This window comes from Lissotriton helveticus, chromosome 6 (assembly GCF_964261635.1).
Source record: "Lissotriton helveticus chromosome 6, aLisHel1.1, whole genome shotgun sequence".
NCBI classification, from domain to species: Eukaryota; Metazoa; Chordata; class Amphibia; order Caudata; family Salamandridae; genus Lissotriton; species Lissotriton helveticus.
In genome coordinates this window covers 2,119,390,637-2,119,406,539 of record NC_136067.1, presented here as the reverse complement: position 1 = coordinate 2,119,406,539, position 15,903 = coordinate 2,119,390,637, and the positions used below count along the sequence as shown (strand labels likewise).

General features: G+C 48.7%; 1 protein-coding gene across 7 annotated transcripts in view; it reads right to left on the bottom strand.

Annotated features, from left to right (window-relative positions):
- Positions 1 to 15,903, bottom strand: part of LOC144764093 (NACHT, LRR and PYD domains-containing protein 12-like) — a 324,393-nt gene that overhangs the window by 165,735 nt on the left and 142,755 nt on the right. For all 7 annotated transcript variants that reach the window (XM_078650252.1, XM_078650255.1, XM_078650253.1 and 4 more), the window contains one exon: positions 7,943 to 8,113. In XM_078650252.1, the coding sequence (XP_078506378.1) occupies positions 7,943 to 8,113 (171 nt within the window). The remainder of the gene's footprint in view (positions 1 to 7,942; positions 8,114 to 15,903) is intronic.

The window sequence follows — 15,903 nt, the reverse complement described above, 5'->3', positions numbered from 1 at the left end:
TATCACTTTTGTCAGCCTTACACGTCTCGCCTACTTTTTAGCCTCTGCCCTCCTTTGCTCTCGTATTCAATTCTTCCTTTTTAGGTCTCGGCTAAGCGCGCGGAAGCGCGTTCTCGCCGAGAACCTATTGTTGGCGTGTGTGCTTCCCAGGAGACAATCCTGGCCGCGCGCATCGCCTTGGAGGCGATTTCAAACTGACACGCGCACAAGTACGAGCGCTGTTGCCAGTTTCTTGCAATGCGCGCTGCTCCAATACAACACACGCATGCTTAGAAACAAACACACAAGGGCACATGCACGCACATACATACAGAGACACAACCCACCACACATACACACACACGCGCACACACACACAAGTGCACCGAGCCCACCCCCACCGTCACCGTCGCACACATACATACACACACAAGCATACACACATGCACACACACACACACGAGTGCACCAAGCCCCCCCAGCCCTTTGGAACTTACCGGGCCAATGTCGCTCAACCTCCTGCTGGCGGCTCCGGGGCTCTCCACCGCTCACAGGAGCCCCGGGCCGCGAGACGCATTGACTTCGCCTGCCTCCTCTTCCGGTCCGGACCAGGCCCCGCCCCCATCACAGGCGACCTTGCCTGACTTCCGGTGCGGCTGCGGCGGAATTCCGGGGGCATTTTCTGCACAAACCGTGTTTTCCTTTCTGCCCCAACCCAGGTTTATGTTTATTTTATCCTTCCCACCCACCAGCTCCTCTGTTGCTATGCTTCCCCATCCCTCGTGGTCATATGATATATATTTTTTTTAATTTTTGAAGGGCCCGGCGGTTGCTATTTGCTGCAAGGTGCCTCAAATACCTTTGTGTTTTTTAAACTGCAGTGCTTTAGAATGTTAGTTATGCACTCGTGCGTGCTCAGTGTTTATTTGTAAGATTTTGTTGTTGTCACTGGGCTTGCCCATTCCCCTGTATACTTCAGCACCAACTCCCCAGGTCTGTCTTTCTTCTCATGCCATTATTGGAGCACACATAAATGCAAAGTGAGACAGGGACATACGAAGTTAAAGTGAATCGGGGCAACCAAACAACTTAATTGTGCCACTGACCTATTCACAGCAAGTCCGTAGGCTGAACTTAAATCTCGGTCTTGCTTTGTTCTCAAACCAAGACACAATTTAAAAAGTAATACTGACAGAGGAACGAATGCACTCCCTCCCCCCATCATTTAGCGCAAGTGGAACACATTGTGTTAAATGTGTGATGAGCGAATTTCTGTGCATTTCATGCAACTTTTCAGTTAACCTTAAGGAGCGTTGCGACATAAAAAAAACAAGCATTGGCAAAACCAATAGGTCCTGCCTTTAGGACCTATTGGATTTATCAATGGTTTTAGCCATGTGGCCCAGCATACCAATGCGGTACGGCATGGCTAGAGAATTTTAAAGAAAACATTAACAAAAGCTTTTCACACCTCACACATTCATGCTCCTACAAACTTATGCACCACTTTTTTTTCTTTGTACTTAGATCAGAGTTGGATTGTGAACTAGAAATAACAAATTTTAAAGCATATTTTCTTCACAAAGTGGATGGGAAACAGCATGGTGGCGTAGGTAGAGGCGGAAGTGACATATGGCGCAGGTGGTGTTTTTCTGCAGTGGGTGGAGGAAACAACACGAGCAAAGCAGTAGCACTATAGTGATGTGTGAAGGGTGGTAGCAACATGGGTGGGTGAAAAAAAAATGTGGGTTAAAGGAAACAGGGAGCTGGAGGGGAGAAAGCTCATTGAATAGAAGGCAATGCAGGTAAGCTTTTGAGAAGCACACAGATGAGAGACCGGAACACTGGGCGTGGCGGGGGTCAATCAATCAATCAATCAATCAAAGACATTTATAAAGCGCACTACTTACCCGGAGGGTCTCAAGGCGCTTGGGAGGGGGGGGTGCTGCTACTGCTCGAACAGCCAGGTCTTGAGCTTCTTCCTGAAGGAGAGGTGGTCTTGGGTCAGGCGCAGGTCGTCGGGAGAGAGTTCCAGGTCTTGGCGGCCAGGTAGGAGAAGGACCTTACTCCTGTTGTCGTTCTTCGGATGCGGGGGACGGCGGCGAGGGCGTGACTGGTTGATCGGAGATGGCGTTTGAGAGAGTAGAAGTTGAGGCGGTTGTTGAGGTAGCTCGGGCCTTGATCGTGTAGGGCTTTGTGTGTGTGGGTGAGGAGACGGAAGGTGATTCTCTTGTTGTCGGGGAGCCAATGCAGGTCTCTCAGATGTCCGGAGATGTGGCTGTGTCGTGGGATGTCGAGGATGAGTCTGGATGAGGCGTTCTGGATCCGCTGGAGTCTCTTCTGGAGCTTGGCGGTGGTTCCGGCGTAGAGGGCGTTGCCGTAGTCCAGTCGGCTGGTGACGAGGGCCTGGGTGACCGTCTTCCTCGTCTCGGTGGGGATCCACCGAAAGATCTTCCGTAGCATGCGCAGGATGTTAAAGCACGACGAGGAGAGAGGGTTGACTTGTCTGGTCATGGAGAGGGATGAGTCCAGGATGAAGCCCAGGTTGCATGCGTGATCTGTCGGTTTGGGTGCGGTGCCCAGGGCGGGGGGCCACCAGGAGTTGTCCCAGGCGGAGGGCGAGGAGCCCAGGATGAGGACTTCCGTCTTGTCTGAGTTCAGTTTCAGGCGGCTGGTCGTCATCCAATCGGCTACGTCTTTCATCCCTTCGTGAAGGTTGGCTCTGGCGGCGGTGGGGTCGTTGGTCAGGGAGAGGATCAGCTGGGTGTTGTCAGCGAAGGAGATGATGTTGAGGTTGTGTTGGCGTGCGATGGCCGCGAGGGGGCTCATGTAGACGTTGAAGAGGGTGGGGCTGAGAGAGGATCCTTGAGGGACGCCGCAGATGACTTCGGTGGCCTCTGACTTGTACGGTGGTAGGCGGACTCTCTGTGTTCTTCCGTCGAGGAAGGAGATGATCCATTCCAGTGCCTTCTCCTGGATTCCGACGTTGCTGAGGCGCTGCACTAGGGTGCGGTAGCAGACAGTGTCGAATGCCGCGGAGAGGTCTAGGAGGATGAGGGCCGCTGTTTCTCCGTTGTCCATCAGGGCTCGGATGTCATCGGTGGCAGCGATGAGGGCGGTCTCGGTGCTGTGGTTGGCTCGGAAGCCAGACTGTGAGGGGTCGAGGGATCCATTCGTCTCGAGGAAGGCGGCCAGCTGTTTGTTGACAGTCTTCTCGATGACTTTGGCTGGAAACGGGAGGAGCGAGATGGGGCGGTAATTTTTGAGTTTGGTGGGGTCCGCTGTTGGTTTCTTTAGTAGAGCGCTGAGTTCGGCGTGCTTCTAGCTCTCAGGGAAGGTGGCGGTGTTGAAGGATGTGTTGATAATGTCCCGCAGGTGGGGTGCGATGACAGCGTCGGCCTTGTTGAAGACGTGGTGAGGGCAGGGGTCAGTCGGAGATCCAGAGTGGATGGAGTTCATCGTGCGGACGGTGTCTTCTGTGCTGATCGGAGTCCAGGTGCGGAGGGTGGTGGTGGGGGGCGGTGGTTCGGTCGTGGCGTGCGTCGGTTGAGTGCTGAAACTGTTGTGTATGTCCGCGATCTTGTTGTGGAAGTAGGAGGCGAGGGAGTTGCAGAGGTCTTGCGATGGGGTGATGTCGTTGTTTCCGGCATTGGGGTTGGAGAGCTCTTTCACGATGTTGAAGAGTTCCTTGCAGTTGTGTGCGTTGTTGTCCAGCCGGTCCTTGAATGCTGTTTTCTTGGTGGCGCGGATCAGTTGATGGTGCTTCTGGGTGGCGGGCTTGAGGGTGGTCATGTTGTCCGGTGTTGGCTCCCTTCTCCAGGCTTTCTCGAGGGCTCGGCAGTTCTTCTTGGAGCTCTTGAGTTTGTCGGTGAACCATGGGGCCTTCTTGCTGCCGGGTCTGCTGGGCGGGGTCCTCAGTGGGGCGAGTTTGTCCGCGCAGTTGCTGATCCACTTCGTGAGGTTGTCGGCGGCCTGGCTGGGGTTCGCTGAGCTGGCGGGAGGGTGCTGGCTCAGGGAAGCGGCGAGCTGGTCGGCTGTGATTTTGTTCCAGCTTCTTCGAGCAACCTGTTGCTGGTGGTGGTGGATCGTGGTTCTTCTGAAGGTGAAGTGGACGCAGCCTTGGTCCATCCAGTGGAGTCCAGTGGCGTGGCTGAAGGCGATGTCTTTGCTGGATGAGAAGACGGCATCGAGTGTGTGTCCGGCGAGGTGGGTAGGGGTGGACACCAGCTGCTTGAGTCCGAGGTTGGCGAGGTTGTCAAGCAGGGTGGTGGTGTTGCGGTCGTTGTTGTTCTCCAGGTGGAAGTTGATGTCTCCCAGGAGGATGTAGTCAGCGGAGGGGAGGGCATGCGGGCTGACAAAGTCGGCGATGTCCTCGCTGAATTGTGTGCGTGGTCCCGGGGGTCGGTAGATCAGGGTGCCTCTGAGGGTGGTCTTCGGGTCGGTGTGGATCTGGAAGTGTAGGTGTTCGGTGGTAGTCAGGGTGTCGTCGGTGTTGGTCGTGATGTGGATGGTGTCCCTGTGGATGATGGCGATGCCTCCTCCAGTCTGGATGTCGCGATCTCTCCGGGTGATCTTGTATCCCTCTGGGATGGCGATGGCGATGTCGGGCGCTGAGGAGTCGTTCATCCAGGTTTCCGTGAGGAAGGCAACGTCAGGAGCTGTGGTGTCGAGGAGGTTCCAGAGTTCGATGGCGTGTCTGTGGACGGAGCGGGTGTTGAGCAGGATGCACTTGAGGTGGTTGCTACTGGTGTTCGGCTTGGCGGGTGCTGGTGCGGGGCAGGTCCAGATGCAGGAGAACTTGCAGGCGTGGCAGCTGAAGGGTCCGTGGGTACGTCTCGGGGTGGCTCGGTAGCATCCCGGGACTCGGCCGGTGTTGAGTGCGTTGAGGGTGGCGGCCTTGTACGTCCGGCGGGTGGGCTGGGGTCCTCGGGGGCCAGGGGTTCGGGCGCTGGGCGCGGTCCAGGCACGGACGGGCGCAGACGGGCTTACCTTTGGCGCGCCTTCGGCTCGCTTAGGGCGCGCCCGCTGCGCGTGCACGCTGCGCGTTGGCCACTCTGCCATATGAGGAGAGTGGGGGGGGGCGGAGCGAGGGAGGGGCAGCTGAGAGGGGGAGCGGGGTGGCGAATGGGGATGGCGAGCGAGGGAAGGGGGCGGGGCCGCAGGGGGCAGCGGCGGGGAGGTGTCGGGAAACGCGGCCGGGGCGGGGCGAAGAGGGGGGGAGCACTGGGGGCTAGGGCAAAACGGCGGGAAAGCACAACGAAAAAGGCGGCGAAGTAAGCTGGTGGCAGGGGGCACAGGAGATCCGCGGACCAAGCGGATCCGGCGGTCGGGCACAGCAGAGGGCAAAGCTGGTGGCAGGAGGCGCAGAAGATCCGCGGATCTGGCGGGCGGGGCACAGCAGAGATGCACAGGGCACAGCTCAGGGCAGAGGCGGCACCAGGGGACGGGCTCACTCACGGGGAGTGTGCTCGGGGAGTGACCTGCCCGGAGGGTAAAAGAATAGGAAAACACCAGCACTGTTGTAAAGTGCCTAATCCCCCCAAAAATTGCAGCACCTCAAAAAGAGCAGTGGAAGGACATACTCCAGGGGCGGGATAAACACAAGTAGAGGAAGGAAAGACCACACGGCTAACGAATAGGCAAGCAAATGAGAGTGACAAAGTCAACCAATTCTGAGCCCTCCCCTTCCCTTCATATTCAAGGGATTTTTTTGTAATATAATGCACTAATAACTGGCCTCTCTAGCAAGGATTACAACATTTAAGAAGCTAAAACTGGGAGGGAGTGAGGAATTTTCCCAGAATCACACATTCATTTGCAATGCAATAGACATACACCTCACAGTCATTGCCTAGTGTTGCATCGCTTGGCCAGACCACTGCTCTCGACGTGGGACCTTCAGCCATGACATCGCCACTCAGCATTGGGCAGTAAGAATCAGTAGTGTGTGTGTGTGACTGGAAGATATCCAACATATCTTAGGGGCATCGGCAGTGGCACTGGGACAATGATGGTGTGCATAAGAGTTGAAATAGTATCTGCAGCTGTGTTCAAGAAATTTTCTATGGCTGATTAGTACTAAGTCAAGTGTGTAAATGCCACTTATCGATGAGAACACCCACGCCAAGCTGGGTTGTATGTTACATTGAATTTGTATCATCCAACAGATGTAACAAGAGTTATTGTACCGTCTGGGGGAAGCGAGGGATTCCGATCATGCCAGCCAGTTGGCATCCTCTTCCACTTGGGCTACAAGTAAAAAAAGATCGACACACTCTCATGATTAATCAGCTGCCATCCACCATTAGTCAAAACACGGGCTGGACACAGGGATGAGAATGATCGATTTTTAAAAGGCGGCCCTCATCCCCCTTAAGTAGCACACCTGCCAGGTATCTCTTGTTATTCATGTGACTATACTCGTTGATAAAACCATGTTTTCATAAAACCGCAATCTGTCTAGACTTTGTCTTAATTTATAATATGTCTCTTCTATCGGCTGCGCCCTTAGTTGGAGATGGCTGACATTGTGGCTTGATTGGTGTTTGTGGCAATGGTTGGAGGTGAAACATTCAGTATATGGTTTTGTGTTTGGGCACTGATTGATATGTAGATAGTTGGTTTGCTATATCCCTGGAGGCCATGTCCGTTTTGAATAAAACAATTACAGTTAATTGCGTTTGTGCCTGGGTGTTAATGGATTTTATTGTCTATGGCCTGGCAGCCCCATTCCTAGAAGGAAATGGTGAATGGTCTTTTCTTTTGCACGTTATTTATGGTCTGGTGGACGTGGTACAGGTAGGTTTTTTTAAAATTTATTTATTAGTTTTCACTTTCATATGGCGCAAACTTTACCCGCAGCTAACAGAGTGCTTTAAATCAGCATGCTTATAACAAGCAAGACTAGCACTCTATATTACTGCCAACTTTGCTTAGCATAAGCAACAGCTAACCATTCACAAACAATGTTTATATACCAATTGCAAATTAAAGAAAAAAAATTAATGCAAAGCATTGTCAGTTACAATGACAGTAACTCAAACTTTAATGCTGCGAGACCTATTGCATTGCAAATGCTTGGCGGATATTTAATATGAGTGGATGATCTACTATCAATGTTATAACATAAGCTGAGTTTCCGCAGATGTGTTTGATGGGGTCTGGGTTTTCATCTCTCCCATCTAGGTTTATACTTTAAACATGCAACCTTTTGCAGGTGGTGAGACACATATGTCTTTAAGTTGATATATTCCAGTGATATATAATATGGGCTTAATTTCAAATTCATAAAATACTGGGGTACCATCACCGTTCCCATTCTCGTGACTCGCCTTCACTCCCACACAAAAGCAGCTCTTTTACTTGGTGCTGTGGCCACATCATGCATTTGTGATCAGAATAGGTAGCACTGTGGGGAAGTGGTAAACATGGCTCCCTCAGCACTAGCACGGCACAAGTGATCTGCAATGCCTCACATTCAATCCACCGCTCTGTGGCACAAGCTCCCGTGCGCACACAGGACACCTACCCCAGGGTCTGTAGCTTGCAGTCCGGGTGTCTCACTCCTTCACACACGTTCAAATCTCCGCTCTATGGCACAAGGGACACCTACCCAGGGTCTGTAGCTTGCAGTCCGGGTGTCTCATGCCTTCACACACATTCAATCCACCGCTCTGTGGCACAAGCTCCCGTGCGCACACAGGACACCTACCCCAGGGTCTGTAGCTTGCAGTCCAGGTGTCTCACTCCTTCACACACGTTCAATCCTCCGCTCTATGGCACAAGGGACACCTACCCCAGGGTCTGTACCTTGCAGTCCGGGAGTCTCAATCCTTCACACACGTTCAATTCTCTGCTCTATGGCACAAGGGACACCTACCCCAGGGTCTGTAGCTTGCAGTCCGGGTGTCTCAATCCTTCACACACATTCAATCCAACGTTCTATGGCACAAGGGACACCTACCCCAGGGTCTGTAGCTTGCAGTCCGGGTGTCTCAATCCTTCACAGAGCTTTGTCACCCCAGAGTCCCCCAGTTCATTGTCGGCCAGGTCCAGCTCTGCGAGGTGGTGATGGACACAGAAGACAGAGGACAGGTCACTACAGCAAGACTCCGTCAGGGAGCAGCGATCCAGCCTGCGGAAACAGAGAGACACTCCATCACACCCTAGGAGAGATATCACTGCACCCTTATGGTCTGACCTCAAAGATCCTCCACAGGTTTGGTAAATTTGCATTTTGCTAAAGTCACCCTGCGTAATACTGAAGATCACCTACAGCAGGCTCTCCGAGCTGCCGAAGGAAGATGGCTCACCAGTGTCATCCTGCTGGGGGTCCATCCACTGACACCTGTGCTGGATCCAATCCTGCACTGGAGGGGACATACCTGTAACTCCAGCATCTGATTGAGTACAGTGCGGGTTTGGGGATGTGCAGGTGCTGGACTTTGCTGCTTCTGAAGCCCCCAATTTACCCTGAGTTAGCAAAATAGATCCAAGGACCGACAGAACTGCTCAGATGTTGAAGACACCGACTCTCAATGCCTCCCCCTGGTCTTTGAGTGCGGAAGATATTAATAACCATCTTTTTCTTTACTTCTACAAGTTTTGTAGAGCACATTCTAGAAGCCCTTGGGGAATGAGGCACTTTACAAATGAAAGGAGAGAAGAAAGTAAGCAACATTTGAAGAAAGACACTTTACAAGCTGGAGGGTTCTCAGCGGGTGGTCAAACATGGTGAATGTAGGGCAACAAAACAGCAATTCCTAAGCGCCATCAATGAGTGCCGCTCAGGAAGGCAGAAGGGGCACATGGTTGGAGTTGTTTAGCACACAAAGTATTTCATTATCTGTAAAAATCCAAGAACTCAGGCGAGTAGAGCAGTAAAGATGTATCTGATTCAACAGCACAAGACTCTCATTTATAGGCCACGAAGTCCAGTCTTCAAAGCAGTGGAACCCGTTCAAGCTAACTTGATAATAACATAGTTACACTAGGAATTACTCCAAGAGAAAGAAACAATATACAACACATCTATCCCTTACAATAACATAAAACAAAATAATATAGAATAACAACGAGGAAACACAAAAGTCTAAACAACTTCACACATAACCTACATACTTCATAGGGGATTTCCTACAGAGACCCACCTCCTTTACCCGTGACGTAGTAGATTCAATGTCACAATAACTGATGTCAACTTGTCCACCATATGTTCCTCACCATTGTGTCATATAAGGATTAGAAATCTTCTCTTATCACCCTTACAGTTGGCCACTGTCCTCACATTGCAAACGCAACCATCTTGCGTGACCACACTGGTCTTGTTGACTTTGCCACACTCATACCTTTGCCAAACGTGGGTGCAGCTTTAGACAGGAGACCTGGTTTACGAATCCTCACCTAACAAACTACTTCAAATATAAATTCTCTGACCTTCCACCTAGCATCATAGACCAGTTTATCTTTCTCCTGTTTCCTTTGAACTTTAAAGGTCTTCTCCTTCAGTGCAGTAAGCACTTCGCTTTCCTTTTGTTAAACCGTTTGAACACAACTTGGAGGCCAGATCCCTGTCCCTGAATAACTTAAACGAAATATTCCTGTGGATGTATTGGGAGTGATGCCTTAGCGCCTTGGGACCCTAACGGATAATTAGCCGCAGTCTATAGGAACCCTGTTTGATCGATGTGATACAACCACAACTTCTCTCTTAACTTTGTCTTTTGCTTACATCCAAAACCTCATGCTCACACAATACTTTCCTTCAAGACATGGTTAAACCTTTCCACTTGTCCATTCCACTGAGGTTCATACAATGCAGTACAGAAATGTCGGACATTACAGTATCTAGGAAAACTCTCCATCTCCTGTGACTTTAACTGCACGCCATTGTCAGCGATAAGTACTTCGGGATATCCTTCCCAAGCAAAAACATTTTTAAAGAAGTTTATAACAGCACCAGCTGTAGCTTGCGCAACACACTTTACTTCAGGCCACTTAGAATCATAATCCACTAATACCATAGCAAACTGAGCCTCCTGCGGCAAAGAAAGGACCTGTAATGTTAAACGCTACCTCCTGCCATGGAGAATCAGGCCATTCCACAGGACATGCAGGAACAGCCTTTAGTATCTTGTCACTATTAGCACACATCTCACATTGTCTTACCACATTATCTACCATCCTATCCATGCCTGGCCACAAAACATGTCCTAAGAAGCTTTTTCATGGAGGACATACCTAAATGCCCTTCATGTGCTAATGAGAAGATACTCTCACCATCAATTTCCAACTCTCCTGATATCTTCTAAAATGGAGACAGCCTAGCAGGATTGTCTCTTCGTTTGAGCCACCCTTGCACAACAGACTTCTTCCCCGGCAGTAAGCAACAGATCTCTTTCATCTTCTTCCCTCCACATCTCCTCACTTGCATTCTCAAAGCTTTACAAAGCAATTTCTGTAATGTGGATACCATGTCCACTTCCTCATAGTCGTTCAAAACCTACTCCTGATTACAAGGAACGGAGGCTAATCAAGATAACCCGTCAACTGTAACATTTCGTTTACCTGGTACAAACTCATGCTTACAGCAGTACTCTTGCAGTCTAGACGTCAGTCTAGCAAAACGCACCGTACCATTCTGTCCCCCACCTGGAGACAATATATCAACAAGGGGTTTGTGATCAGTTTTCACAATACAACGGGAGCTCCCTATGTACTTGTGAAAATGCTCCATAGCCCACATGCATGCTAACAACTCTCTCTATGACAGTATACCTTATTTCGGTCTCACTAAGAGTGCGAGAAGCAAATGCCACATTACACTCTTCCTTTCCACACCTCTGTGACAGCACACTTCCAAGTCCATACAAACTTGCATCCACAATGATGATACATTCTTTGTTGATGCAAATTTGTTCAATGTTGGCACTTCCTCAATTTCATTTTAAATTAATTCAAATGGTTCTTGTTGATTTTCAGACCATTTAAATTCTGAATTTTTCCGAGTGAGATACTTGAGTGAATCCATTTTTGTTGCAAAATACTTTATGAACATACCGTAATATTCACACAATCTTGCAAACAAAAGTAACTTTTCCTTATTATCCTATGCAAGTGTAATAGCTTCCACCAAAGATTTCTTGTGTACCACATCCTCACCCGTTAATGTAAGACCTAAATATTCCACAGAGTCAAAAGAAAATTACACTTGTTCTGTTTCACTGTTAAACCATGGTTTTCTAATCTGCCATACACCTTTTATAGATTTTCTAAATTCTCCTGTTCATTTTTAGAAACAATGGGCCACATGCATCAAAGGAAAAACTGGTCGCAAACGGGCAGATTCTTAAAATGCAAAAATTGCATTTTGAGTAATCTCAGAATTTGCGATTACTTCAATGCAATGCATGATTCAATTAAAAATAGCGATTTCGCTAATAGGGGTCACAAATTACCATCAAATGACACGGGCGGTAATTTGTGAAAACTCTGAAAAATGCACTAAAGTGCATGTGAGATGGACCCGGTGATAGAAGAGAGACTTACCGGACTAGCGCTGGGTGGGGAGACACAATCACGGGTTTCGTCTCAGCAACTGCACACAGGACTACCAAAACCATGCTCCTCCACCATTTCTCCGCAGGAACACATCGGCCGACATAACCCGGAAGTGACTCCTTCGCAAGCAGGAAGCAATAGGGAGAAACCAATGAAAGACGGCGGGGTTCAAAGGGCAGCGGCAGAGAACAGTAGCGCAAAAGGAGTGGAGGAACGCCGGAGGAACGAAGTACTGAAAGAAGACGCGGGACACGATATACCGGACGCCAGAACCCCAGGGAACCAGGAGGACGGAGAAGAAAGCTGGGGCGAGGACTGGTGGTGCCCGGAGGAGGCTGTGGAGTGGCCGCAACTCTGGAGAGTTGAGGAGGAGCCTGTGAGTAATACAGTCTCAAGGGTATTGGAAAAGGGGGAAGCGGGAGGGAGTACAGGGTGGCACTAGTAAAGAAGAAGTTTGTTAAATGTCTTTGTGGTCCACCCATATTGAACAACACAACTGTCTTTTGTAATTTGCACGTGTATGTTCATTTGAAAACCTCACCATCTTGGCATTGTCTATTCCATCGAGCACTCTTATACCTTTCCCTAAGCACTTTAAAACAGACCCCAAAACCCCTTCCTCTCTATTTCTGAACTCGGTTTGGGCTCCACCGTACTTTGACTCGTCTCAGTCTTTGCACAAGCCAAACCTAGAGTACAACGGTGTGGTAAAGGAAGATATAACCCAACAGTATTTAGAGCCTCAGTCTTACGGTTCCCTCATTTGTTTTTGTCATCCTCCTATGAGCCTTCGGGAAGACCACCGTGGTAAAAAGGATAAGGAGAGCAAGACAACACCTCTGCCTGTGTCAACCCCCTCCAGCTCATCACCGGAGTCATCCGAAGAGGAAGAACCCAAGGGACAATCAACCAACCAATTCACAACCCCTTCTGTTATTAATAAATCACCTACTTTTAAATCACTTCTTCAGCCTCCTCGACTGTATATCAAACCTGCCCTCCCACAGTGCATTTTGCAGAGTTACATATTACACACACACACATGCCCTTGGGGCATGTGTGTGCACAATATGGATGCACATTACATTTTCAGGGGTGCAACAGTGTGTCCTTTTGACACCCTTGCCCCCTTGTAATTGCATGCACAATTTGCGAGTACCGATTCGGTACTCGCAAATTACGAAATGCAATTCCCTTTCATTCCTATGGGCCTATAGGCCTATAGGAATGAATGTGAAGCCATTCCCTAATTGCGACTCGCAATTTGCGAGTCACAATTAAGGGATTTGTAGGAATCACTATTTTTTTGTGATTCTTACATGCATAGGCTTTTGCGATTCCATAATTGTGATTTCTTAATAATCTACAGTTAAGAAATCACAAAAGCCTACCTTGATGCATGTGCCCCAATGAGTATATCATCCTGGAAGCATTTCATAGTCATCCATGTCCCTGGAGACATGGGACATTGCCGTTTGAAAAACAGCAGCAGAGGCTAGCCTAAAGGGCATGCTCTTGAACTGGTATAATCTTTGTGGTTTGATGAACATTGTTAAACGTTTAGAATCTTCTGTAACTTGTATCTAATGATATGCATGCAGCAAATCGAATGTGGAAAATATCTTTGCACCTTCCAATATACTTATAACTTCATTTATATTAGTCAGCGGGTGACAGCCAACTATGATGTTAGGATTGAGTGTGCTAAGGTCCACACACAGTCTTTAGTGTTCTCTGCTTTGCAAGGCAAAACTATGAGTGACAGCCATGCTCACAACTTGATTTCTTTAATTATTCCATACCTCCCCATACTATTAAGCATAGACTTGAGTTCTTCCCTGACATTTAAAAGTATGCCTCTCAGCTTATGTTTCACAGTTTTGTCCCTTGTTCTAAATTAATTTGATACAAATACCCCTCCATCAAGCCTGGTTCCTCTTTATGAAATTGGGTCGTCAATAGAACCTCACTATGGACCTCATTAACCACCAAAACGGGTCCTTGCTTATAGAGGGATCAAAATAATATCTAACTCCCATTGATCCCTCCATCTCAATACTTCCTCTCCCTTCTTGGCTGCATACAAGTTAATTGGGGCTTCTCTGCCTATAAAGCTGATGAGCACTCTTTCATAACCAATTACATCAATGGTACATCTACCAAAGCTTTCAGCTGCAATAGTTAACTCTTGCAATCCTTCTAGCTTGAGAATATTCCCAAACCTTTCCCAGTGATTATTGTCCAAGGAGATCTATTGAGATCCTTAATCCGCCATGAACACAAACTCTACCCCAAGAATGTGAACTTTGCAGTCCTTCTTAGCCTCACGTAGGGCGTCAGGTGAGGTGTTTCTCGGCGCGCTGCTACACTAATGTAATGCTACTGAACTGAATGGCTATTGAACTGAAAAACTAAAACTTTTTTAATTTTTTTAAACTAGTGGTTTGAGTTAAGGTGTTGTGATTGGGGGGAATTCTGATTAATTTGTGGCAAAACAGGCACACTGGCGTGTGGGAGCTCCACTATGCACTATGGGAGCACGGGTTAAGTGCCTCGCCTGAGACACGTTTTGGCAGCCATTTTTTAGATGGAGGCTGTGTTCGGTTAGCGGTTCCAGTTGCCGTCCAATCAAGCTACATGTATGACACAGGAACAGATACACTGCTAGCAGGCCGAAGGGAAGCCTTCCATGCCCAAATGGGTCCAGGAGCTGGGAACCCTGCCCGATTTGGGCTGGGTGCAAAGGTGTTCTCGGCAGAAAAATTAAGGGGTATATTATCAAGAACAGTGTTAAAATTATCGCTGCTTTAGCGGCAAGAAACTGCCACTAAAGCGGCGAAAATGGGCTTTATAATATGCTGTAGAGAATTCCAATAGAATTTATTTAATTATTTATTTATTTATTGTGACTTGTATAGCGCGCTATAACCCAGGGGTCTCTAGGCGCTTTGTTAGGGTCAGCTAAACAATAAAAAGATGCATCAACTTACATTTATCGGCCACCCCACGCTTGCTGGAAAAGCATAGTTTTTAGTTGTTTGCGGAAAGGCATTAGTTTCTTTTCATTGCGGAGTTTCAGCGGTAATTTATTCCACATAGCTGGCAAAGTATGTGAAAAAGCGCGTCCACCCACGGTAGTCAATCTACAGCGTGGCTGAACCAGGTAGATGGAGTCAGCCGATCTAAGCGCCCTCCCTGGTTTGTAAAGGGACAGACGAGATTTCAAATAGGTGGGTGCTCTCCCATGAAGCGCCTTGTGTACAATGCAGAGCCCCTTGAACATTAATCTCTGCCTCACTGGCAGCCAATGGAGTTCCCGCAGGAGGGGGGATGCCTGGGTACTCCTTGGTCTCTTGAAAATGAGCCTAGCAGCATCGTTCATGACCGTCTGCATTCTATTCAGGAGGCCCTGTGGGAGTCCTATATACAATGAATTGCCATAATCCAGCCTGGCCAAAATCATTGCAGAAACCGCGCTCCTTAAGGTGGAAAAAGAGAGCAGTGGGGAAACTTTCCTAAGTTGGCGAAGGAGGCCGACGCAACAGCCCACCACGGCTGTAACTTGCTTCTTCATGGACAGCTTACTGTCCACCTGGATGCCCAGACTCTTAACCACCTCCGCCGGTTCTGGAGGCGTGCCCAACTCCCCCGGCCAAAAACGATCACACCAAGGGTTGCCAGCGATGGTAATCGGCAACACCTCGGTTTTGTCCGGGTTGATTTCACACCAGAACCTGGGCTTCTATGGGAATTCACAGGGGCATATTATCAAGCCCTTTATCGCCGCTTTAGCGGCAGTTTCCTGCTACTAAAGCGGCGATAATTTTAACTCCGTTTCTTGATAATATGCCCCTAAGAGCGCTGCACTCGAGGTTCTCAGATATCTGTCTTGCATCTCTAGATCCAGCAAAAAATGAACAAATATGCAAATCCTGCAACTTCGCCCTGGATATGTACAATATTCATATGCAAGATGCTATGGGTCAGGCGGCCCACCCAAGTTGAACGGGTAGTAGGGCGACCACCTGTTCAGGTACTGGTCGAGAAAGAAAGTTTGAATTATTGTATTAATGTCTGTTCATTACCATGTCACCAACAACATTTCTATCATTTCAGGGTGGAGCATGCACCCAATGCCATGTTCATAACGGAGACGTGCTTACATGAGGCTTCGAGTTCCGAAATGATTGCAGCTTTACAGTCAAACAATTCTTTAACGAGGAGGGACAGAAGTGCCAAGCCAAGAGGTGAGGTAGTGATTGGGTTAAAAAACAGCCTCAAATGCAGTACATATGAATTACCAATACCAGTATGCAAAGCAATGGTGCTCTCGCTGGAACTTAGTCATAATTTCACCATAGCAGG